Source organism: Urocitellus parryii, chromosome 6 (genome assembly GCF_045843805.1).
Source record: "Urocitellus parryii isolate mUroPar1 chromosome 6, mUroPar1.hap1, whole genome shotgun sequence".
NCBI classification, from domain to species: domain Eukaryota; kingdom Metazoa; phylum Chordata; class Mammalia; order Rodentia; family Sciuridae; genus Urocitellus; species Urocitellus parryii.
The window spans coordinates 29,152,698-29,178,696 of NC_135536.1; the positions used below are offsets into that span (position 1 = coordinate 29,152,698).

The 25,999-nt window shown below is 46.1% G+C and overlaps 1 protein-coding gene across 1 annotated transcript; it reads right to left on the reverse strand.

Annotated features, from left to right (window-relative positions):
• Positions 1-41: 41 nt before the first annotated feature.
• Dcaf4 (DDB1 and CUL4 associated factor 4) lies at positions 42-24,693 on the reverse strand. Its single transcript, XM_026400728.2, has 14 exons — positions 24,608-24,693; positions 18,385-18,481; positions 15,815-15,918; positions 15,256-15,410; positions 14,319-14,401; positions 12,576-12,678; positions 10,640-10,783; positions 9,782-9,831; positions 5,921-6,000; positions 4,281-4,379; positions 4,059-4,156; positions 2,438-2,611; positions 2,074-2,188; positions 42-296 (listed from the first exon to the last, which is right to left on the reverse strand). The coding sequence occupies exons 2-14, from the start codon at positions 18,471-18,473 to the stop codon at positions 103-105; spliced, it is 1,488 nt and encodes a 495-aa protein (XP_026256513.1). The 5' UTR covers positions 18,474-18,481; positions 24,608-24,693; the 3' UTR covers positions 42-102.
• Between the last annotated feature and the right edge of the window lie 1,306 nt (positions 24,694-25,999).

Here is a 25,999-nt window from a genome sequence, read left to right on the forward strand (position 1 = left end):
AAGAGGAAAAAAAAAAAGTCAGCCCTCATCAGCAATGGAAATAAAGTACTCTTTACTCCTTTTAATTCAAATCCACACTTTTGCAGGCGGCTCCCTACAGAATCAGCTGTAGGAGAAACAGTAAAGATCCTGCCGGACAGCCATGAGCAGCCCTGGTGCTCCCCGGGAGCCTCCAAGCCGAGAAGAGAAGGCCACACTGGGGATGTCGGCCTTGGAGGTGGGATATGGGGAAGGTATGGTTCTGAGCAGGTGGGCATCATGGAGGCTCCAGATTCTTGTGTAGCAGTCCTGGCCCACTGAGAGACAGAGAAGACACACTGCAGGTTAGCAAGAGAATGCAAGGACAAGCTGACCTACAGGTACATCCCAGTTCCTCATGATTTACCAGGACCAAATGTGATTTTATATGAACCCAAACACAAACATGTTAATGGAATGTATTTCTACTTCTAGTATGTATTTTTTAAAATTCCTTTTTTAGTTGTAGTTGGACACAATACCTTTAGTTTTTTAATGTGGTACTGAGAATTGAACCCAGCACCTCACACATGCTAGGCCAGCGCTCTACCACAACCTCAGCCCCTAGTATGTATTTTTTAATATAAAAATCATGATATTAAAAAATACATACTCTATAACCATTTTGCAGGTATTCAACATGATTAGCTGCACTGGTTGCCTGTGACACTGTGGGTGGCTTGGCAGGCACCCTGGCTCTCAGGAGGGGATTCTGCTTCTCTTTGTGTCACAGGCTGGTCAAGTGGGAGCCCAGCCCACCTGGTCTATGACAGGAATCTGGTTTCCTTTTTTATGAAATGCTAGCCAGGAAGATCTCAACTTCATTACATCCTGGGGACAAACCAGATGACAGCTCTTTCCTGAGTTTTTTCTAGTTGAACAGTTCAAGTTCATAATCCAGGTTAAAGTCTTCAGGGCTCTAAGTTCTAAGCAATCTGACACTAACACATTAGTTATGGCAGCCAAGACATGTATCATGTTTCTGGAAATCAGGAGGAGGAGGGTGGCCCTTTGGTTGCCACGGGTTTCATACCAATCACTCAAGTCTCTAAGACCATAGATGCCATCTCAGTCAAGGATGAACTCGGGGTGCAGTTTATATTGCAGTCAGTGGCCTGCCTGTACCTGTCTCTCACTAAATGTTTAGCTCATGGTGGGCACCATGGCATATGCCTGTGATTCCTTTAACTCAAGAGGCTGAGGTAGGAGGGTTGCAAGCTTGAGGTCAGCCTGGACAATTTAGCAAGATACTGTCTCAAAAACAAACAAAAAAGAGCTAGGGATGTTTCTGTGGTACATCACCCGTGGGTTCAACCCCTAGTACTGCAAAACAAAGACAAACAAAACAAAATTGGCTCTTCCCTGTTACCCAGCACACAGAAAAATCTTTTTTGAGATGAAAACTTACAGAAAGGTAAGGGCTGGGGCTGGGGCTGGGGCTGGGACTGGGACTCAGTGGTAACGCACTTGCCTGGCATATGTGAGGCACTGGGTTCCATTCTCAGTACCAGGTATAAATAAATAAAATAAAGGTCTATCAACAACTAAAAAAATATTTAAAAAAAAAAGAAAGGTAAGTGTTGATGTTGGTGAGAATAATAAGAAAATTCGAACAAAGTGATACTGCTTAGTCACAATAAGTTTTATGGGGAATAAGTACTTATAGGATAACAGTTGTTTGGTAGCTAGACAGCTGCTTCTATTCTACTGATTCTGGAAGGTGTTAAAAGGGCACTACTAGAAAGAATGGGAATAAGTTTTCAGACAAAACTGCATGATGGATACGCTGACCTGATGAGCAGACTTGCACCCTAACCCAGGTCCTCCAGCTGCCGTCTTGCTGCACCTCACCTGCCCATCACAGTGATGTCTGCCCACTGACAAGGGCACTGTCCATATGCTGGCTGTTTAAACTGCTGCTTACTAACACCCTAGCCTCCAGTCCCTATCCCACTGTCCACAGTCCTCATTAGGCAATTCTGGTTTTGATTTACATTCCTTTTCTGTTGCTTAACATACTGATGAGGTGGAATCTCCCCTCCTCCGAGTACCTACCTGCCACCACGATTCCTTCTTCCTCGTGTACATGCAGGGGCAGGTAGGCATACTCATTCACATGACCCTCGTATTGTCTTATACATTTGGTGGTCCTCAGGTCCCACAGCTTGATCTGTGGGAGGAAGCACAAGGTTGTTTCCAGTGGCCTCTTCAGGTTATGAGGATTGGCACCTCTAACTCCTGAGCCACCAAAGTCACATGACCAGAGATTCTTTCTCACTTCTAAGCCAGACTAAGGTCATGAGGAACTCCCAGCCAGAGAGCCTATAACTTCTCCCGGCCTGGTGTCCTGGAACCCCTTGGTGTGGCAGGGTTACGGGCCAGAACCCCCTGGGGCTTCAGGATGTCAGAGTTCCCCTACCTTTCCTGCCATGTCTGATGCCATCAGACATTGCTCTTCTTGGAGGATTTGCATAGAGGTCACTGCTGAGTCGTGGAACAGGCGCGTGGCTTTCCAGCCCTTGCCTTGACTTCGAGAACGCAGATCAATGGCAAAGATCTCTCCAGAACGACAACCATTAAATAGCAAAGGAGTCTGTGGAGAGAGGGACCGCTCAGTGCCCGCTTAGCGCCTGCTGTACACACCTCTCCCTGAGACTGGAAAGGACGTTTCTTCCCTTCTCTTCTCGCCCCAACCCAGCCCCTGGTGTGGCAAAGTTGGATCAGTGAGAATGCAGAAGAACTGGACCCCGTGTTCCTCTAGTGTCCTTGTGAGAAGCCCACAGGTGCTTGGAGGTGGTCCCACGGTCCCCTTAGGTGATAGTACACTGTCCCCAACAAGGTCTTTGGCAAGAAAGTAAGGCAAAGAGCATGGCGTAGAAAGTGGAGCTCAGGTGAGGTGTGTGGTCCCCATGAGAGGGCAGAAGGCTGGGGAGGTCTGAATGGCCAACTCTATACTTACTGCTTACAGCAGGTCAGTGGACTCCCTCCTCTTTAAATAAGGATTGCACATTTTTTCTCCTTGGGTACCAGGGGATGAACTCAGAGGAACAACCACTGAGCCACATCCCCAGTCCTATTATTATTATTATTTTGTATTTTTTATTTAGAGACAGGGTCTCACTGAGTTGTTTGGTTCCTTGCTTTTTCGCTGAGACTGGCTTTGAACTTGCAATCCTCCTGTCTCAGCCTCCCAAGCTGCTGGGATTATAGGAGTGCACCCCTGCGCAAGGCACTTTTGACAGGGAAAGTCTTTGAAATAACAGTAACCACTGAGCAGAATCCTCAGCCCTTTTTATACTGAGACAGGATCTTGCTAAGTTAACTTGTTGAGGCTGGCCTTGAACTTGTGATTCTATTGCCTCAGCCTTTAGAGTCACTGGGACTTTGAATCAGCAATTGAACCCAGGAGCATTCAACCACTGAGCCATATCCCAGCTCTTTTTATTTTTTACTTTGAGACAGGGTTTTGCTAAGTTCATTAGGCCTCACTAAGTTGCTGAAAGGCTGGCTTTGAACTTGAGATCCTCCTGACTCAGCCTTCCAAGATGCTAGGATTACAGATGTGTGACACTGTGCCCAGCTCAAATTTTCATTTTTAAATATATAACTTGAAAACTGTATATGAAACTAGTTAAGTGCTAAGAATCAGTATGAACTTACACATTTTATTTCTGAGGTGGTGGGGATGGAACTCAGGACCTCATAAATGCTAGGTAAGTGCTCTACTCACTGAATGAACTACATCCCCAGCCCCAACATTTTGAAAATGATTTGTCCTGCTGGCTAATCCAAATACTCAAGAACTGCTAACAATTCTTTTAAACAGGAAGTTGATTAAAGTCAGCTTAGGCAGGCCTTTGTGGATCAGCCAACTTTCCCTCGGCTCAGAAACAGTCACATAGTAACCCATTAATCCTTTCTGACACTCTTTTTCCCCCTGTAACAGAGGGAGGACGAGATGCTACACCAGGGAATCCAACTCCAGCAAACTTTGGGCTGTGGGGAAAACTTCCTGTGACACTCTTTCCAATCCAACCAACCATGACAGCAAACTGCTGGGCCAAGACATCACTGTTGGTCCCATATGTCTGCCGGTGTCCTGTCACCACGTTGGTCAACAGCACCCGCCGAGACAAACCTGGCAAAGACGGAAAAGGGCTGATGAGACAAGAGTCCCTGGCACTCTAGGGAGAGGGACTGCTGGATGGGGTTTGAAGTGCACTCCCCCACTCAGGGCACTGGGGGAGGCAGCCGGAACTCACCAGTACTAAAGCAGTTATTTGCCTGGATATTCAGGGACCATGCACAGGACCAGGCACCAGGGATCCGGAAACTGCAGAGCATGCCAGGCCGGTCTGTACCTGTTGGGGGACATAAAATGTAAGGCATGGCTGCCCTCTGGACCCAAAGATCCAGAGGCCACTGCCAGGCCAGTGACCACCGATCCAGGAAGCCACTGGGAAAGCTGCTCCAGAGGGACTGCCATGGTTTGAGTATGTTCTCCTAAATTAATATTTGGAAATGTTCTCCTCACAGCTGATGGCATTTGGAGGTGGGGCTGGGAAGTAACTAGAGTTAGATAAATCAGGAAGATGAAGCTACCATGATGGGATTAGTGGATATGTGAGGAAAAGAACCCAAGCTAGCAGATTTAGCTCTTTCACCATGTGAAACACTCCACCATGTTATGATGCAGTACGGAGATGCTGGTGCCAGCCTCCAGAACGATGAGCTCAGTAAACCTCTATTTTTTAAAAATCACCCAGTCTGTGGCGTTTAGTTATAGCAACAGAAAACAGACCAAGGGTCTATACAATGGTCCTTTTATGGGTTTTGTGGCAACAGAAAAAGAGACTCAGCTGGGCAACTGCTCAAGGGGTCCTTCTTTATAGTTCAGACTGTGGAGTGCACAGTCTTAACAGCTGTCAGGGAAGTCACGTGGTGTCACAGAGAAGGTGGTTTCAAACTTGGCTCATGCTATAAAATGTGTGCTCAGGTGAAATTTTTTAAAGGTAAACATTTGCTCTGATAAAACACAAATTATCACAAAATGAATACAGCCACTTTCTCACCACCCAGGTTGAGAAACAAAACATTCTAGTACCCAGATGCTCCCTCATGTCCTTTCCCGGATGCCAACCTCTCACCCCAACTCCTTCCCCGAGGGAACTGCTATCCTGACTTCTAAGGCTAAAAATAAGTTTTATAAGGCAAATTCCACTCTCTCTTTGCCTCAGTTTTCTCATCTGTAAAATGGTGACCGGACACTCCTGCCACTGTGCAATGGAAGGCCAGGCTCTGGCTAACCACACATGGCCTCAACTGACCCTCACGAACCTGATGGTGCACTGTCACCAATTCCCAGAGGTCAGGCCATCTGTTCAAGTGGGCAAGGGGCAGGCTGGGATTTGTGCCAGGTCTGCCAAAGCCTGCCCTCTCAGTGGCTGAACATGTCTCATTGACCCAAGTTCTCCGAACGGCTGAAAACTTCATGTCCACAGTGCTGCTAGGAGCAGTCAAAATGCCTTCAGCCAGAACACAGGCAGTATCCCTGCCATACAGCAGAAGCTTAATAAATGTCTTCTGAATGATCAGTATAGGCAGCCCAAACCACAGGTTTGCTGTTTCACACTGGTCACACACACTTTAACTCTGCTTGGGCTACTGAAGGGACCCACAGTGGATAAAAAGCAGGAGACATTATAAATATGCCTAGTACTGAACCTGGGACAGACTCATTACTCTCATGGTGCTGCACAGTACACCCACTCATGCTCCAATCCAGGCTCACCCAGCCTCTGGCTCACACTGCCCCCGCCACATCCCATGCAGCTTCTAGAAGACAGAGGACAGAGACATCCCCAAGAGCTCTGGTTTTTTCCAAAGAAAAGGACCCCCGTACCTGGGTGACTACCTACGAACAATGATGCTGGAAGTAGAGTGGCACAGCCTGGCGTCTCTGCGAGTCCCATGAGGCACAGCCTGGAAAAAGCTGTTAAGGACAGTACAAGGCTCTCCTCTGGGAGGACGGCCATCAGCACCCTTCAAAAAATTATAAGACAAAGTAGAACAGACTCACACCCATCAAGCAGATCTAACATATTTACATATTTCACATCTAGCTTCAGACTTTCTTAAAGGAATAAAATACACAGATATAGAGAAAAAAAAGTGTGTGTGGGGTACTGGGGTAGTAGCTTAGTGGTAGAGCGCTTGCCCAGCATGGGCGAGGCACTGGGTTCAATCTTCGGCACCACATAAAAACCCATATAAATAAAATGTTAAAATGTATAATTTGAAAATCAGAGTACATTAAAAAAAAAAAAAGCCCTCTTTGACCCCTCCCCAGTCCACTTCTTCTCTCCCACCCTGGGAATCACTCTTCTCAGAGTGGAAGGAGTTCTTGTAGGCCATGCTCTAATACTTCCATGCACATGCTATTTGTCCATGGATAATATCACGCCGTTCATGCTTTTAAAACCTGTAGGAAGCACCACACAGAATATCCACACCAACTTTCCAATCTCCATTGTCTCCTGGGTTCACCTACATTGATTTGATGATCATCCTGAAGCATTCCAGTCCTGTCCTATGACCACACAGCCAACTTGTAGTGGCACACTCCTTTTCTTGGCCTCTTGCAGTTCCATCCTGGCACCTTCAGATGTGACCAACTCGGCTAGTAAGTTTTTCTTTGGCTCGTGGCCTCTCTTCCATGCCTGCTGCTGAAGTTCATGCCCTCACTGCCATTCTTGTAAAGTCTAGCAACAGTCTCCTACTGAGGTCTCACCCTCGCCAGCATATGCTTCCACACTTACAAGAGGAATCCCCACAATCACAGTCCTCTAGGGCACCCCATGTCCCGAGGATTCCATCTTGAAAGGTCCAACCTAGGCAAAGACCCATGGGATGGCAACCTGCTGTCCAACGCACCAAACCCCTTCCTGACTTATCCTACGGCTGGGAACTTCGTCCCCTCCTTCCCCTCCTTCCCGTGTGGCATCTGTGTGGGCAATTCTTGCATCCCTGTCCCATATAATGCCTTCACAGATTCATTACCCACTGAGCTGCCTGTAACCTTATGAAGGGAGTGTAGATGCTCAGCAGATGTTCACTGAATGTGCACGCAAACCTAAGTCATTGAAAAATGTAAACATCTGCAAAGTAACCAAGTCAACATCTCAACCATCTGAATGTGTGATGCATACGTGGCATATGGCCTTTGGTGGTAATCTCCATATTATGTTTCTAGTATGTCCAAGCTTCTAAAACCACAAATGAGAGAACTGACGCTGGACAGCTCAATTCCTTTCTAAATAAACCTTTTGCTCCTAGGCTGGGAAGGTGGGGAAACAGGAAGTTCTTACCATGTGCACTTTTAAGTTACTGTGGATGAACCCCAGGTTTCACTCAAACTTTGTAACTATGTACTGGGGTCAGTACTGTAGGTTTACTCTTAAAAAAAAAATATATATATATATAGTTACAATGTCTCTATTTTACTTTTATGTGATGCTGAGGATAGAACCCAGTGCTCTACCTCTGAGCCACAGCCCCAGCTCAATAGGTTTACTCTTAATTGATCTCAGGTTAAGCTAGTGGGGGAAGAAATGCAGAGTGCAGATCTGAACAAGGTGCCATTTTTATGAAGGAAGAAATTTTTGTGAATCCTTGGAGAAATACACAAAAAAATCTTCAGTAAAAAAGCTGAAGATGACCTGGAATGACCAACAGGTATCATCCCACTGCTCAAGCTGCAATAGACCCAATTTTATGGAGTTTTATCCTTCCTTGGCCCACAGAGAAACCTGAGAAACCACTACCTTGCTTTCTCTCTGCAAAGCGTGGCATCTCCTTTCCTCCAGTTAGATCAGTGAAATAAAGGTGGAGGGCTAGGGATATAGCTCAGTTGGTAGAGTGCTTGCCTTGCATGCACAAGGCCCTGGGTTCAATCCCCAGCACCAAAGGAAAAAAAAAAGAAAAGAAAAAAGAACAGGTGATCTCACCACCCCTCTTGAGCTCCAGCAAACAACAGCCACATAAAACTGCAGTTTATAGAAACACACAGTTTTGGGCTGGGGATGTGGCTCAAGCGGTAGCGCGCTCGCCTGGCATGTTTGTGGCCCGGGTTTGATCCTCAACATCACATACCAACAAAGATGTTGTGTCCGCCGAGAACTAAAAAATAAATATTAAAAAAAAAAAAAAAAAAAGAAAGAAACACACAGTTTTGTGCCAGGCGCGGTGGCGCACGCCTGTAATCCCAGTGGCTCAGGAGGCTGAGGCAGAAGGAGTGCTAATTCAAAGCCAGCCTCAGCAAAAGTGAGGTGCTAAGCAACTCAACAAGATCCTGTCTCTAAATAAAATACAAAATAAGGCTGGGGATGTGGCTCAGACCTCGAGTATCCCGAGTTCAATCCCCCATACCAAAAACAAAACAACCAAGCAAAAAACCACACAGTTTTGTGCCTTACATAAAATTTATACTCAGATCATTAATGTACTTCAGCCTTTAAAATCCTTCAAAATGTAGTGCCAAGAAGCAAATTAAAAAAAAAAAAAAAAAAAAGATTCTGATTCAGTTTTCATGTGGTGAGGACCAATGATGGGCAGAAGCTCTCCTAAGCACATTCACAGATGTTAACTAATGTTAATCTCATGACGACTCATGAAGCCAGTGTTAAGTGCAATGACAGCACACAGGTTTAAGAACTCATTGGCGGCTGGGAATGACTGTGAATGCCTGTGATCCCACTGGCTCGGGAGGCTGAAGCAGGAGGATCACAGGTTTAAAGCCATCTCAGCAATTTAGGAAGGGCCTAAACAGCTTGGCAAGACCTTGTCTCAAAATAAAATATTTTAAAGGACTGGGATTATATTCAGTGGTTGAGCATCCCTGGGTTCACTGCAGGTACCAAAAAAAAAAAAACCCAAACCTAACTCCTTCATTATGGACATGACCCAAGAACACACTCCACCAACATGTGGCTTTGGCTTTAGCAGATTTTGCTAAATGTGCACACATACCTAAGTCATTAAAAAATGTAACCATTTGCAAAGCAACCAGGTCAACACCTCAGCTCTCTGATTGGGTGATGTGTATGTGGCAACGAGCAAGGTAAACTTAAGTCGTTTGTAGCACCAAGAGCCTCCAGTGGTCCCAAAGGAAGGCCCAGACATGACTCTGTACCATATGCTCCTAGCAAAGAAGCCCTGCCAGCTCTCAGGGGAGGCAGTATCTTGAGTGGGGAGTGTACTAGAGGAGGCAATCCCTAGGTCAGCCTTCCCTCCCCTGTTCCCCTATTAACCAATGCTTCCTTCCTTCACCTAAGGAGGCCTGGGGGCTCCTTCCCCAGGTTTGCTTTCTGTTTTATTTCTCCCATGAGGTACTGACACGGATGCTGAGTGTGTCCAATGACCCCAGAACCTGCAGCCACACACCAGAGGTGGAATAAGTGGCCTCTGGAGCCAGACTGCCTGGTTTCCAACCTACTTCCACCACCTCCACGTGGAGTTCCAGAACAGTGTCTGCCAGGGACATCAATATCATCCCATGTTAACAGGAGCTCAACGGCTGGCTTCTCTGTGCTCCACGGGAATTCTGACCATTTACCTAAGTTTCCTGTTTTCCTCTGAAGGGTGAGACATGAGTGCAGAATTCCCCAGCCCCCTGCACTAAGATGTCATCTCACAAAGTCCACAGATGTTCAGGTCCACACAGGGCACAGATGCCCGACAAACCTCTTCCCCTGGCAAAGGATACAGAATGTGGGAATCCAGGTGGTTTAGCGAGGCCCAGCACACAGAATTCACCTGGCAAGAAAGCAGGATGGAAAGACTGGTTTGTCTGCCAGCTCACGGAAAAGGCTTTCTTCTAGAATAACTTGTGGAGACACAGACTTATGATTTCTTTCCTCAGAAAGATCTCACTCCTCTTAAAATGGGTTGGAAAAAGCATTCTGAGGACAGGAGAGAGTTCCTAGCCCTGTTGGGCCTGGAGGCAGCCAGAAAGGCCTCAGTCCCTTTGTTTCAGCACGGGTCCCACCCTGAGGTATCTGGCATCCCCTCTGGGCCAGGACCACTTTCTCTATAGTGGCAGGGGACAAACCTAACTCTAAAGGTGTATACCGTGCCTTACTTAACCCAGAAGCGATTTTCAATTTGTATGCATACCACAGCTCATGTTCTAACTGAACCGGAAGTTACAGCTTCTCTGAAGAGGTACAGCATCACTGCAATCTAAAGGTTGCCCGGGACAGCGAAAAAGCTTTATATTTATTTAAATCCCAGTGCTGGCCACAGTCACTGCAGCCCACATCCCAGCAACTCTGCTACTTTAGAGCAACTCCCAACCCTCCTGCAGGGAGTGTCTTTACACCAGTGCTGCCTCAAGCCCATCCCAACCAGCTCATCTGATTTTTTCTTCCAACACAGAAACTCCTGGGTCCCCTCTACTCTACTGGTTCTCAGGAACTAACAAGCTATTTGTCCCTTGGGAAAATGAGGCAACTGTGCCTTCCCTTCTTCAAAAGTCATATGTCATTTCTGAATCTGGCCAACCACTGCAGTGCCCCTGGCCCAAAGGCAAAGTGGCTAGAAGGCTGAAGAGACAGAGACCTACCTTCCGGTTGGTAAAGTAGAGGTTTTCGTGCATGTTCACCTTGGGCGTGGGGGTGTTCAGACCCTGCAGGCTGATGATGCCATACTTGGAGCCTCCAACCTTGACATCATTCACTGTGAAGAGCCGGTCACTGTTGGTATCTGCCTGCAGGAGGGGATGGGCTGCAAGTGACCTCCTGGCCTCCAGGGAGTACATGTCCCCTAGGAGCAACTGTGGACATGGCCTATCTTCCTCCTGCTCAGTGTAGCAATCTCTGAGCAAAGCTCCCAGGGTCTGGTCAGTCACTTAGGAGCACAGATGTGGATGGCAGGAGAGGGCATGAACAGAAGCCTGAGGTCTGCAGTCACCCACCCTGCTCAGAATTGAGCCTGAAGAGTTCCAGTGTCAGACCAGAGGAAAATAACCACAGGGCAGTCATGAAAGCCATGGAACCATGGAAAATGCTAGTTATAACCATTTATGGATAAAGAATGATACAAAATTCCATTCCTTATTACAATATACTATGATCACCAGCAAGAAAAAGCAATGCTGCAGGGGCTGGCAGAGCAGCTGTGTGGGAGAACATGCGCTTAGCAGGAAACGGGTGTGGGGTGCCATGCCCAGCACTCTGCCAGTTGACTTGGGAAGAAGAGTTATATCCCTGCCTGAACCACTCCAGTGACTAGAATGTGATCTGAAAAAGTGTTCTCTGGGTAGCAAACTGCCTTTCTGGTCACACTTGCTGCCAGTCACCTGTGTCACAGGGTGATGAGGAAGATCTATCCCCAGCTGAATAAGGCAAAACCCAGCATGAGGTGGTCAGGCTAATATTGGGCACCAGACTCCACGCCAATCACCTTCATACCCCTCCCTGGCTTAACCTGCGGAAGGAGCTCTGGAGGGGAAACCAGTGCAAAAAAAACATTCAAATTATAGCTACAAATACAAAAGATGACGTCACAGCTGAGAGTGTGGGCCCTGTTCCACACCCCCTAGGTGTGGGCAGGTCTTTTGCTCTCAAGGTGCCCTGGGGGAGGAGGACTCAGCATCAACCTTAAGGGTCAATCTCAAGGTGGTAGCCTCCAGCCCTGCCAGCAGATCACTGCTTCTCCTCTCCTTCTCCCAAGTTCTCATTTTGCCTCCAGGAAGGACGGGCCTCCCAGGCAGTCCATGCTCTCTGAGGCCCATGGAGCAGTGGGGCTCCCTCATTTGCTTTCTCTCTGCCAATATTTCCTGGGGCCTCTGGACTCCAGCAGCTGGCTCTGGCTTCCAGCCCAGGCCCAATTAAAAGCAGAGGAAACCTTCCACTCCCTACAAATGATGTAATGGAGGGGTGCTGATCTGTAGGCCCAGGGACACAGACCTGCAGGCCCTGGCCACTAACATCAGGGATATTGAGAAAGGGAGTCATACTCTTTTGCATACTAGAACTTCACTTTTGGCCTCCAAACCTTGTCCTACTCTATCAGGGGTTAGAAGTCCCTGTTCCACCATGTATCTTTTCAATTGCACACACAACATAGCCAGGGAGAAATTATTTTGTAGGGATTTTTTTTTTCCCCAAACTTTTTTTTTTAAATATAATTTCTTTATTTTATTTATTTATTTTTATGTGGTGCTGAAGCATGAACCCAGGACTTTGCATGTGCTAGGTGAGCGCCCTACTGCTGAGCCACAACCCCAGACCTTCATAAGGATTTTTTAAGTCAATGTGTGGTTGGGCCCAGGCCCTGTGTCAGATGACAGGGCTGAAGAAGGCTGGTGATTGCCCCAGCACAGCGTCTGCTCCCAGGGAGGTGAGCCGGTAGGTTCAAGTCATAACACACAGAGGACACCACCTGCTCTCATAGCAACTGGCTTCTACATAATCAGGCTTGAAGACCACCAGTACTAAGCCGTGAAGTGTCCAGAGGCAGCCATACCTGGCATCCTGAGACATCTCCTTCCCACTCACCAGGATGAGGTTAAACCGGTCGCTCGCCAAAGCAGAGGGATCTGAACTCTGAACCTGGACCTTTTTCCTCTCCATGCAGCTCACTCGCAGCTCGTGGGCTAAACTACAAAGGCAAATGGAAGTGTAAGGAGAGTGTGGGTGCCACAGCTAGCCATCCCTGAAGACTTGGGGAACCAGGTATGGTGGGGCACACCTGCAGTCCCAGCTATTTGGGAGGCAAAGGAGAGAGTCCAGGAGCTTGAAACCAGACTGGACTCTATCCCAAAATAAATGAACGAACGAACGAATGAACAAATAAATAAATAAATAAGGAAGATTGGGGACTTCTGTTCTTTCTGCCTACTTCTTCGTATTATTTCTCAGCCATGGAGCTGAGCAAGGTTCCTGATAATCTGAATAATTTTAGTTTTCACTCAGGAAAATGCAAACAAAATACTGGGTAGACCTCCTTGGATTCAAAGAAAGTTAGAACCTAAGGGATTTATTTTTAGATCATCTAGTATAATTCATTCTCTTTTAATAATGAGAATGTCGGGCTGGGGATGTGGCTCAGGCGGTAGCGCGCTCGCCTAGCGTGCGTGCGGCCCGGGTTCGATCCTCAGCACCACATACAAACGAAGATGTTGTGTCCGCCGAGAACTAAGAAAAAATAAATAAATATTAAAATTCTCTCTCTCTCTCTCTCTGTCCCCCTCTCTCTCTCACTCTCTCTTTAAAAAAAAAAAATAATAATAATAATGAGAATGTACCTAAGAGTAAGAGATGAATAAGAAGCTGAAGGGCAAAGGGTGACCAAGAGGAGGCCAGGTTGCCCATCTACCTTCCTGTCCCCTCCTCCCTCCACAGCACGGCCATTCTCCACTTCACATAGAAGGGATCTTTCTAACAGGCCTTTATCTCTTTTGCCCTCAGGAGGAAATACAGGAAGTTCGCCCTACCCCATACTCTCCAAAAGGTACCACAGTAGTTCACTGAAGGGGCCTCTTCTCCAAGGTGAGGGGACTGCCCCAGTGAGCCCCCTCAAACACCAGCAACAGGCAGCAGAATGCAGGGCTTCTGTGCTTGGGTGCTAGAGTCAGGCAGATCCTGTCTTTCTAGCTCTACCTGGAGCAAACCTCTCCACTGAGCCTCCATCTCTCAGGTAACGGGAGGCATGTTTCAGCCTATCTCATGAGTTTTAGTTAGAATTACATCAGGCATCCCAAATGTGTTTGTTTTTAAAACAATCTTGGGGATGGAACAGGGTCCTGTGAATGCTAGATAAGTGCTCTATTACTGAGCTATATATACCCCCAGGCCTTTTTTAAAATTTTATTTTGAGATGGAGTCCCAGTAAGTCTCTGAGGCTGGCTTTGAAAATATGATCCTCCTGCTTTAACCTCTCAACTAGCTGGGATTACAGGTGTAATTACCACAGTACCCAGCCACCACCCATGTATGCATTTAAAAATCCATTTCTGGTGACCCCTCATTAGAAGAGGAAGAGAAGGAAGCAGAACTCTCACAGGAATAAAGCTGCCACAAGGATCACAGAGTGAACATCCTGAGTCATTTCTGTCTAAATTCCCTCTCCTCCTGGCATCCTGCAAGGGTCTCTCTCCCTCGCTCTGTAAACTGGAGCCCTCAACTGTGAAGTGTCTTCACAGAGCAGCACACGTTCTCCCCTGACTGGATTCTTGACCATGGAAGAAAGAAATGGGAAAGAACATTCACTGAGAAAACAACAATGAGGCATTATCTTACCGGCAATAACTGGTGACACTGAGAAAACCCAGACGACTTTTTTGTAGGAAGGAAGATGCATTAAATCCCATTCTGGCTACTTTCTAAGGGAAAAAAAAATTTTTTTTTTCAGTGAAGATTTATTTGTGTATAGAATAAAAGAATTTTAGTTCCATAGATACAATGAAGAAAACAGGTATTTGGGCAAAAATTATATGCATAAAAGTCTGACGGTGTCCTTTGAAATCTCTTCTCCTTGACAAGGGGAAATACCAGCACTGGAAGGCTTGTATGGGTGACAGAGTCTGCACCACACCTCTATCCAAGCCCTGTCAACTTACACCTGGTGAGATGAAGCCACTGTGCTGGTGGATACAGAGTGAACCAGACACTCAGCTTTGAGTCATGCACTGTGCACCCCGGGAGAACCCAGAGGCCAAGCATTTTCCCTGCCACTGGCCCCACACTAACAAAATATCCCAGCATCTAGACCTGTCTTCAAGACTGCCTGTGGCGGTGCTGGGGTTGTGGCTCAGTGGTAGAGTGCTCACCTAGCATGTGTGAGGCCCTGGGTTTTACCCCAACACCACATAAAAATAAGTAAATAAAATGAAGGTATTGTGTCAAACTACAACTAAATTTTAAAAATAAATAAATAAATAAAATGGAGGTATTGTATCCATCTAAAAAAAGACTGCCTGTGGCATCCAAATCATACCCATCAAAATCCTGCACTGTCTATTTAAACTACATCACTGAAATTCTATCATGCAGTTTCCCAAGAGTCTCCCAAGGAAGGACATGTTAGAACCACTGATGAACAAACAGGAAGTGGGGGGCAGGAGATTGTTGCCTGTTCTTATTCTCCTCATCATTTCCCTGTCAGGGAAAATCCAGGGCCCTCCTCCAGCCACAGACAGATGTTGATAGAGGTGGGGCCCAGGGGTGCAGAACCCACCTTTTTCTGCTCATCCTCTTCTAGCAGCTTCAGTCTTTTGCTTTCCATTTCCTTTTGCCGGATGCTCTCCTTTGTGAGGGGGTTGCAGTTGTTGTGCCCGGGCAGCAAGCGGAAGTAGCGTTTCTTTTCAGGGTCAAAGTAATAACCTGGCAGATCTTGAGCAAAAATGAATGAATGAATGAATGAATGAATGAATGAATAAACAAACTCACCAACTTAAAATGCTATGAACTGACCCACCTGGTAAGGAGCCCAGGGGCTCATCCCCCACCCCTCTCAGCTGCCTGTTTCTATCATGGACTGAGTTCAGTCCTGGGGGGACCATCTGTCCTAAGGTCACTGTTCCTGACAAGCCCAGTTCCTTCCTTAAATGTTTCAATTTGTTCCTAGAATTTCCTCCAAGCTAGGAATGGGCTGTGGTTCCCACGCAAGTGAAGAGACACAGACACACATCCCTAACTGGGAGGAAGGGCAGACAGGACAGACAGCAACAGACAAGGCAGCATGAGCTTTCCTTTCCCCAGGCTGGGCCAGAAGTCCTACACAGCAGCCTGCTCACCTGGCACTGAAGAAGCCCCAGTGCTGGATGAGGCTGACGTTGATGCGACCTCGCCATCCTCACAGTCGGAGTCCTGCAGATCCTGGGGCACCTCTGTGGCGTACCTGCTGACACACATGTGTGTGAAGGGCTGAGTTTCCAACCATTCTAACTGGGTATTGTGGGGCTGGGGATGTGGCTCAAGCGGTAGCGCGCTCGCCTGGCATGCGTGCGGCCCAGGTTCGATCCTCAGCACCACAAACAAACAAAGATGTTGTGTCCGCCGAGAACTAAAAAATAAATATTAAAAAATATTCTCTCTCTCTCTCTCCTCTCTCACTCTCTCTTAAAAAAAAAAAAAAAAAAAAAAAAAAAAGAAATATTTAACTGGGTATTGTTCAAGCAGCTCTTCAGCCTTTATCCCTGACCTTTCCAATGACTTGGGGGAGTACTAACTCCCTACACACTCCAAAATAAGGGCCAGGTTTGGGTTTATAACTCTTTCCGGTTTTAAAAAGGGGATGTATGTCATGGTAATTCCTGCTTTTTGTCTCAACTTCAGCACTTTCTGAGGTCTTCTGGAATTTTCCAGATGAAAAAAAAGGAACAGGGCTGGGGATGTGGCTCAAGTGGTAGCGCGCTTGCCTGGCATGCGTGCGGCCCGGGTTCGATCCTCAGCACCACATACCAACAAAGATGTTGTGTCCGCTGAGAACTAAAAAAATAAATATTAAAAATTCTCTCTCTCTCTCTTTCTCTCTCTCTCCTCTCTCACTCTCTCTTAAAAAAAAAAAAAAAAAAAAAAAAGGAACAGAAATCTTTGCCAATAAGAATTTTACCAACTGGGCTCATTTTGTCAGCTTAAGAGTAGTGCCAAACCAGGTGAATTTCATTTTTAACTGTGTTTGGCATTAGGAGAGTTTAAATTTTACCTGACCAGCCAGCCAACCTTATAGATGGAGAAACTGGGGCTTGGGAAATAGAGGTAACGTGCTTAGTAATCCTGAGACCAAGTCATGGCTAAAACACTGGATTTGTAAAGCCACAAGCAGCTTCTGTGGCAATTATAGGCTGAAGAATATAGTGATAAACAAAAGACCCTATTTTAGAGTCTCAACAAAATCTACTTTAAAATCAAGAACTTTGGGGCTGGGGATGTGGCTCAAGCGGTAGTGCGCTTGCCTGGCATGCGTGCGGCCTGGGTTTGATCCTCAGCACCACATACAAAGATGTTGTGTTCACCAAAAACTAAAAAAGTAAATAAATATTAAAATTCTCTCTCTCTCTAAAAAAAACAAAAAAACTATAAAATCAAGAACTTCTGCCCATTATATAGTCTAAAAGTGAAAGAAACTGCAAAACTAGAATGAAGGAATGCAACATAAATCTCCCCAAAATACCAGGCTATGCAAAGTTTCAGGGAAAATTATTTACTCCCCCTTCTCTGGCTCAGAGTTTCCTGAGGCAGCAGGAGGAGGAAGGATTAAGTGTCATGACAAACGTTTATGCTTCTCGTCCAAGGACTGCTGCTCCATTCTTTCCACATGGAGAGCAGGTGGCCGTTCCCAGCAAGTTTCCAAGCCATACTATGTTGCCATGGCTGGGCTGGGCCTCGCACAAATCACATTGTGCTGCACGCTGTGCTCTTGTGGGAGGGCCTGGGGCCCCCAAAAATATCCATGGCTCTCCTCACAAAACAGACAAACATTGGGCACAGTCCTGATCTTTCTACAATATGGGTCCAGGGTGAGGATTTACACCCCACGAGACCCATTGTGTGCTGCGGACCTACTCAGAGCCAGACAACCTATACATTCCCTTGTGAGAAGCTAAATGTGGAAGACTTTGAAATCGGCAGACATGCCCTCCTTGCTCAAGAGGGAGGTTGCAAAACCGAGGGCTGTATAGGACTTCCAGGACTTCCAGTGGCCAGGAGTCCCAGAAGTCACCCTTGATTGCAGGGACGACCTCTCCTGGGGCATGTGGGAGTATGCTGTTGTTTGTATTTCTTTCATGCAAGAAAATAAACAGAATGTGGAAAATGTTCATGCTGGGCTTTCAATTAGGTATAGTCTGAGTTTTATTTTCTAAGCTGGTGGGTACATGGTGTTCACTATATTATTCTTTATACACTTACATATCTTAAGCACTATATTTTCTATATATTTATGTCATACAAATATATATTATATCCTACATACATTAATAGTAGTACTTTTCCAAGACTTAGGCTGAACAAGGTTTCCACAGATTATTTTCTTTGGCCAAAAGAAAAAGAATAATTTCCAAAATGGAGTAGCAGGTCTCCAGTTACGTCAGATAATGTCTACCTATGACCTATGGCTAATGCTCTGGCCAGAAACCACAGTCACTCTGGTAAGAAAGATTGGCCATACTTCCTGACTCCTCAGGGTGGGGGGCTGAGCAGTAGACGTCACCCACCCAGAAGCCTGTGAGAAGCACAGCTCTCCTCAGGCTCCACCTAGACTCATTTTGGGGGGGGAACCCAGAGACATTTGCATGTGAGACACAGTGTGCTGGACAAGCCAGAGCAGCAATGGGCACAGACTGTTCCCCAGCCCCGCACTTGCCTCTGGCCAGAATGCTGTCGAAGCCAAGGGTTCTGCTGGCGGCCTCTTCTCCCGGGTCTTCTCCTGCTCTGCCAGCTGCTTTTACTCATTTCTTTTCCTAGGAGATAAGACGGCACCTGGGAGTGAGCATTTCCTCCCTGCTTCTTGGCAGTACCTCCAGGCTCAGAGTGGTTATCACCAAAGCTGCCACACAAAGCCTTCCCTGTAAAGAGCTATTTCTGGCACACTCCCCAAGTCCCTTCCCACCACCCTCAAGGGAGAACACAGGTCCCCAGCCCAGGGAAGAGATGGTGCGAGGCGTGATGTCCCTAACTTCTCAAATGCCTGCCTGTACTAATTCCTAACATCATCCCTCACACACACAAACAGGTGTGTGTCCTGGCATTTTTCCAGGCACACTCATCCCACCTGGCTATTGATCTTATCCCACCCCAGGGACTCTGCAGACGCCTGTTTAATGTCTCCATCTCCTTAACTTGGCTCATAAACATGCCCAGGTTTTTCATTTGTACCTGCTCTATCTCAAGTCTAAAAGGAATGGAAGTGACCTACATGCACAAATTCCATGTCTTCATTTCCCACCATTCCTCAGCCTGCTGTGGCTGGGCCTCCCCCATCTCACCTTTCTGCTAAAATGCTCTTGCTGAGTTCTTAGCTAATGCTCACCCTCTCTCCTCAGCCTGACTTGCTGCCACCTGTGACCCCACACAAGTTCCACTCTTCCTTTGCTGCAGGGTCTTTCTCCTGGTTCTCCTTTTCCTTGTCAAACTCATCCTTCATTGGTTTCTCTTGGGTCACTACCCTGTCATTTCCACTGCTCTGTCCTAGATCCTCCTCTTTGCACACGTAACACTATCTCATCCCCAGACACAGGCTCGCCTCCAGCCGGGAGGGGCCCTGAGCATCAAGCTCCTTGGCTGCTGCCTCCTGTCTTTTCCACAGATGCGGCAGTCAACAGAGTCAACAGTGGATTCGCTTGCCATGTGCAAGGCCCTGGGGTCAATCCCCAGCACCTGAGCACAAGAAACCTATGCTTGCTCCCTAGATCCTACCTCCCCAGACTGTTTCTCTCTCTCTCTTTTTTTTTTTTTTTTTATTTTTTAGTTGTCACTGGACCTTTATTTCATTTATTTATATGTGGTGCTGAGAATCAAACCCAGGACCTCACACATGCTAAGCAAGCGCTCTTACCACTGAGCCACAACCCCAGCCCTCTTTTATTTCTTAACATTTTTTTAGTTGTAGATGGACACAATATATTTAGTTATATATTTTTATGTGGTGCTGAGGATCAAACCCAGCACCTCACATGTGTGAGGAACTTGTTCTACCACTGAGCCCCAGCCCCAGCCTCTTGACTGTTTCTCTTTTCTGTAAATAACATCACTGGCCGCTCCAGGCCAAAAGTATGATCATTTCCCAAACAATGAACACCACAAGTGTGGGTTTACTTATAATCAATTACACCCCAAAGAATACAGCTGTGTCTATTATCAGTTAAGTTTCAAGCTGAAAGGTGCTGTGCCCAGGAGGGGAAAGATATATGGTCAGTGTTACGAAGAAAAATAAGCCTTACTGACATGAAGTTTCTTACTATTACCAATTCCATTAAAAGATCAATGTTTCTTTAGAGTGTTCAGCCTGTACATAAACGTCTCTAGTTTCTTTTACTTCAGCACTAATGTGGAAACAGTTTAGAAAATATGCTGGTGAGTCCAAGACTTGACCTCATCCCTCAGAAGACAGGAGCACGCCTCCTACACTGTTATCCTTCACAGGGGCTGCACATCACAAGGACACAGAAGATAATAAAATTACTGCAAGTACAGCTTTTGGTCAGGGAGAATGTTTCTAAATCACCAACTCAGGCACTCCAAGAGAATAAGGTGGGCTAACGATAGCATGCACTGATGTTATGGGCAAGATCAATACAGTGATCTGAACAAAGCTGTGTGTGGTGGCTCACAAGTGCAATCCCAGCCACTTAGGAGGCAGAGGCAGGAGGATTACAAGTCTGAGGCCAGCCCTGACATTTCAATGAGACCTTATCTCAAAAAAATAGAAAAGGGCTGGGGATGTAGCTCAGTGATAGAACACCCTGGGTTCAATCCCTAGTACTGACAAACAGAAAAATTACCTGGTCCAAAACAGTGGGAAATTGAGAAGTCCTGCCTGGGCAGGAAGCAATCAGTAACAATCAATAATGAAAACTGGATGAAACCAGTACAGACTATAAAGTTGGGTGTGTTGCAGAAGGCTGAGCCTGGCTTTGCCTATCAGAAAATCTTTTAAATTCTTCAAGGTATGAAAAATCAGTTGCTATCCCGCAAAGAAATCTCAAAAAATATATAAACCCGATTTGACATTTTGGAACATGATTAGGCAATATTTATAAAGTAACTTATAAATATACATGCCTTCTTCCTTCTGGGAATCACTTCTTCTTTTTTTTAGAATTTTTTAATATTTTTTTTTAGTTTTCGGCAGACACAACATCTTTGTTTGTATGTGGTGCTGAGAATCGAACCCGGGCCGCATGTATGCCAGGCGAACGGGCTATCACTTGAGCCACATCCCCAGCCCTCTGGGAATCACTTCCAAAAAAAAAAAAAAAAATCAAAAGACTAAAAGTTATCAGGGTGTGGCAGTCAGAGCCCTTAGTCCCGGCCATTTGGGAGGCTGGAGGCTGAGATGGGAGGACTGCTTGAGCCCAGGAAATGGAGGTCAGCTTGGGCAACACACAAAGATCCCATCTCAAAAAAAAAAAAAAAAAAAAAAGGTTACATAGAAGATATTCACTACAATTTCCAGATCATCTTATAAGACTGGTATTATCCTGATTCCAAACAAAAACATCGGAAAACTATAGATCAATATGCCTTATGAATGCATCAACAAAAATCCTCAATAAAATGCTGGTAAAACAAATCCAGGATCAAATAAAAAGGATTATATGGGTGGTGGGGAGACAATGAAAGAACTTTGGACTGTGCAGAGGGGAGTATGGGGAAGGGAGTGGGGGAGGGGGAGGGGAGGAGGGGAGGGGAGGGGAGTGAAGGGAGGGGAGGGGGGGAAGGGGAATGAGGGGAGGGGAGGGGAGTGGGGGGAGGGGGAGGGGTGTGGGGGTAGGAAGGAGGGTGGAATGAAACAGACATGATTACCCTATTTATGACACCCTCTTGGGCCAGAGGTAGAGAAATTGTGCTCCATCTGTATACAATGTGTCAAAATGCATTCTACTGTCTTGTATAACTAATTAGAGCAAATTAAAAAAAAAAAAAAAAAAGCATTATACACCATGACCACATGAGATTTATCCCAGGAATATTAGGCTGGTCAACCTATAAAAATCAATCAATATAAAACACCAAATTAATAGAAGATGGAGAAAAATCCCATATGATTTTTCTCAATTGAAGTAGAAAAAGCACTGGGCAAAATCCAACACCCTTTCATGATAAAAACACTCAACAAAGTAGAAACAGAGGGAACTTTCTCAACCTGACACAGTGTCCACAAAAGCTTCACAGCTAACATCATTAACTGTGGAAGAATGAGAGCTTTCCCTGATATCAGGGATAAGACAAAGATGTCTGCTCTCCCCACTCCCGCAGAAATAAAAAGCAAACAAACAAAGGAAGTATCTCTGCAGATAACATAATCCTACAGACAATCCTAAAGAAACTGCCACAGGGCTGGGGATGTGGCTCAAGTGGTAGTGTGCTCACCTGGCATGCGTGGGGCCCAGGTTCGATCCTCAGCACCACATACAAAGATGTTGTGTCCGCCAAAAACTAAAAAATAAATATTAAAAAAAAAAAAGAATCTGCCACAAAACTACTGGCGCTAATCAACAAGTTCAGTAAAGCTGCAGGCCACAAGATCAATATTAAAAGGAAAAAAAAAAAAATCAGGTGCAGCTCAGTGCTAGTGCACTTGCCTAGCCATAGGCCTTGGAGTCAATCCCCAGCATCACACACACAAAAAAATAATCAATTAACATTTATTATCAATAAACAATCCAGAATGAAGGTAAAGAAAAGTTAAATTTATAATACCATCAAAAGAATAAAGTATTTAGGAATATATTTAAGAAAATGCATGAGTTTTACTTTGAAAATCATAAAACACCAGGGAAAGAAATTACAGATTTGATGCAATCTCTATTAAAATGCAATTGCATTTTATTTTTTTTTTTCAGAAACAGATAAGCTGATCCTAAAGTTCGTATGGGAACTCAAGGGACCAGAATAACCAAAATGACTTTGAAAAGGAATAATGTCAAAGGATTCATGCTTTCCAAGTTCAAACTTCCTACAAAATTAATCAAGACACTGTGATACTAGCAGAAAGAAAGAAATGCAGATCAAGGGAATAGAACTGAAAAACACAAAATAAAACCACATATCTAGTGCTACTTGGTATTCTACAAAGGTGCCAGAACCATTCAAGAGGGTAAAGAATTAATCTGTCTTTTCTTTCCTTCCCTTGTTGTGTGCATGTGTGTGTGGAGGTCACTGGGGATTGAACCCCCACCCCACCCAACCCCGCAGCACTTTACCAGAGCCACATCTTCAATCCTCTTTTATTTTTATTTTGAGACAGATTCACAGCTGCCTAGCCTCAAACCTGGATTCCTCCTACCTCAGCCTCTCAAGTATCTGAGATTACAAACATGTGCCAAAATTTTCTTTTAAAGGTGGATATCTATCCCAGCGGTTCAGAAGGCTGAGACAGGAGGATCAGGAGTTCAAAGCCAGCCTCAGCAATGGGGGAGTGGTGGTGAAGTGCTACAACTCAGTGAGACCCTGTCTCTAAATAATATACAAAATAGCGCTGATGATGTGGCTCAGTGGTTGAGTGCCCCTTAGTTCAATCCCCAGTCCCCTCCCCAAAAAAGTAAGTTGAGCTGAGTGCAGTGGCGCACATCTGTAATCCCAGTGGCTCAGGAGGCTGAGGCAGGAGGATTTCGAGTTCAAAATCAGTGTCAGCAACTCAAGGAGGCCCTAAGCAACTCAACTCAATACCAAAAGGGCCTCTAAATAACTATTAAAAAAAAAATTTAAAAAACCTGGGCTGGGGATGTGGCTCAGTGATTAAGCACCCATAGGTTCAAGCCCTGGTATCAAAAAAAAAAAAAAAAAAAAAAAGTTGACAAGTGCAGAAGGATAGAGAGAAACAAAAATGCAGACAATTCAGTGTAGAGTTCTGTTTAGTGAGGGAAAAAAAAACTTAAGTTTTCTATTAAAATTTATAATAAATATTTCAGGTGGCAGGCTTTGTATTAATGCCCACCCTGGGTTGTGTCCCCCTTGCCCCTTTGGTCCTGAGGAACTTCTACTACAGAGTTACAACCTCATCCCATTTCATTTTGAGGCAGATGCGATCCTCCTGCATCAGCTTCCCAAATTGCTAGTATTATTACAGGAATGCCACCATACCTGGCAGAATTAGTGTTTTTAACCCTACATTAAGGAAGCCAGGGTTCGAGGATTAAGTAACATACTCTGAAAGTCACAACTGGTGGTGGAACTAAGGTTCCACCCCTGCTGGTCAGATCTCTGGGTCTGGTTACGCACAGAACACCACCCCAGCTCTAACTTCCACTTTTTTTTGTAGGTTTTTTTTTTTTTTTTTTTTTTTTTTTGGTACCAGGGATTGAACTCAGGGACACTGGACCACTGAGCCACATCCCCAGCCCCTATTGTGTATTTTATTTAGAGATACGGTCTCACTGAGTTGCTTAGCGCCTTTATGTTGCTGAGGCAAGCTCTGAACTCTGGATCCTCCCGCCTCAGCCTCCTGAGTACTGGGATTATGGGAAGGCGCCACTTGGCCAGGCTACACGACCTTAATTTTAACCTGGGAAATCCAAGGCCTGCAGTTTGGCCACTGCCAAGTCCTAGGTGGGCCTTCAGGGTCAGGCTTAGGAAAACGCTCCTGTGTTCAGACACAGCGGCGACACTCTGCGTCCCCTGCCCCCGGGGGCTTACGGCTGAGGATCCGACCCCGCAGGACGAGCGCACGTGCAGCGAGGTTGCGCTCTCCGGGCTCGCGGGCCCAGCCCCCCACCACGCCCAGCTCAGGCCGGCGTTCCACGAGCGCGCTGCCGCCCACCCCTTTCCTGGCCTGCCGGGTCGCCTACCTGACCCCGAGATCTTTAGCCGGACACTAGCAGTCCGCCGATCGAGGCCAGGGAGCACCCCAGCCAGCACAGACTTACCTGACCGGGGCGTCCTTTCCCGCTCTCATTTACCGCACAGCTCCGCAGACACACCGACCAGATGGGGAAACCCCGGAAAGATCGAGGTGCAGCGACAGCCAGTTAGGTGAGCGGGTTTCTGTGTTGTCGCGGCGGGTGGGGCTAGGGCAGCAGGCCTTGTCTTCTCATTGGACGAGGCTTCTGTCTGTCTACGTCAATAGGGGCGATCTTACGGAGAGGGCGGGGGCTTGGGGCTTCAGCTCCGCCCAGGCCTGGCTTTGGCTCCTCCCAGGTCTGGGATGCTTGTGAGCTCGCTGAGCATCTTGCAGAGCTTGGATCCCAGGCAATCCCTCAGGAGTGGTGGATGGCTTCTCTTGTTAGAAGTCTTCTTGCAGTTTGGGGTCACTATGCAAACCAACAACTGGGCAGGGGATGTAATTAATGGCAGAGAATTTGCCTAGCATTTGTGAGGCCCTGATTTTGAATCCCAGCACTAAAAAAACAACATAAAATCACAATCAAAAACCAAAGCAAACAAAACAACCACTTGTGATACTGAAGCAGGAGGATTGCAAGTTGAAGCCTGCCTTAGCAAGACCTTGTCTCAAAATTAAAAAAAATATATAATAATTAAAAGGGCTGGAGATGGCCAGGGGTGGTGATGCACACCTGTAATCCCAGTGACTGGGGAAGCTGAGGCAGGAGGACCTCAAGTCCAGGCCAGCCTTAGCAACCTAATGAAGCCCTACACAACTTAGCAAAACCTGTCTGGAAATATAAATAAATAAATAAATAAATAAATAAATAAATAAATAAATGTCTGGGGGTGTAACTTAGTGTTGGTGTTGTAGGGACAGACATGGCAAGGCACCAAAGATAGCAGGAAACAGTTTTATTTGGCTGCAGCCAGGCTCAGAGTGAAAAACCAGCCTCTACCTCAGAGCAAAGCCTGTCCAAGAAAGGGACCTTTGTCCTTGGATAGACCCACAGAGCACTCCTAGACACATTCCCACCTTGCTAAGTTGTTTATCTACAAATAACAGGAGAGATCTGCTATGCCAGGTATCCCTGACTCAGTCAGGCTAGGTGGGGACCCATAGCAACCCCCTAGCAGCCACCAGTCAGCATGAGACAGAGAAATACCTGGGATGCCAACTGACCTTCCCAGTAGTTTATGGTGATTGATAACATGTTGGGAAACTATGTAATTCAGCATGATCACCTCTCTTGGCTTAAACCAATCAGTTCAAAAGAATACCCCTTTTGTACTGACCAATCACCCCTACCCAACTTGTTCCCGTCAGTGAATGTGCTAATCATGTTTTAGAGTTGTTATTTGATTTTCTCTCAGTGTGTAATGATTTGCTAAGAGATGCTATAATGTATGTGGGAGTCCCTGCCTCCTCCAAAGAA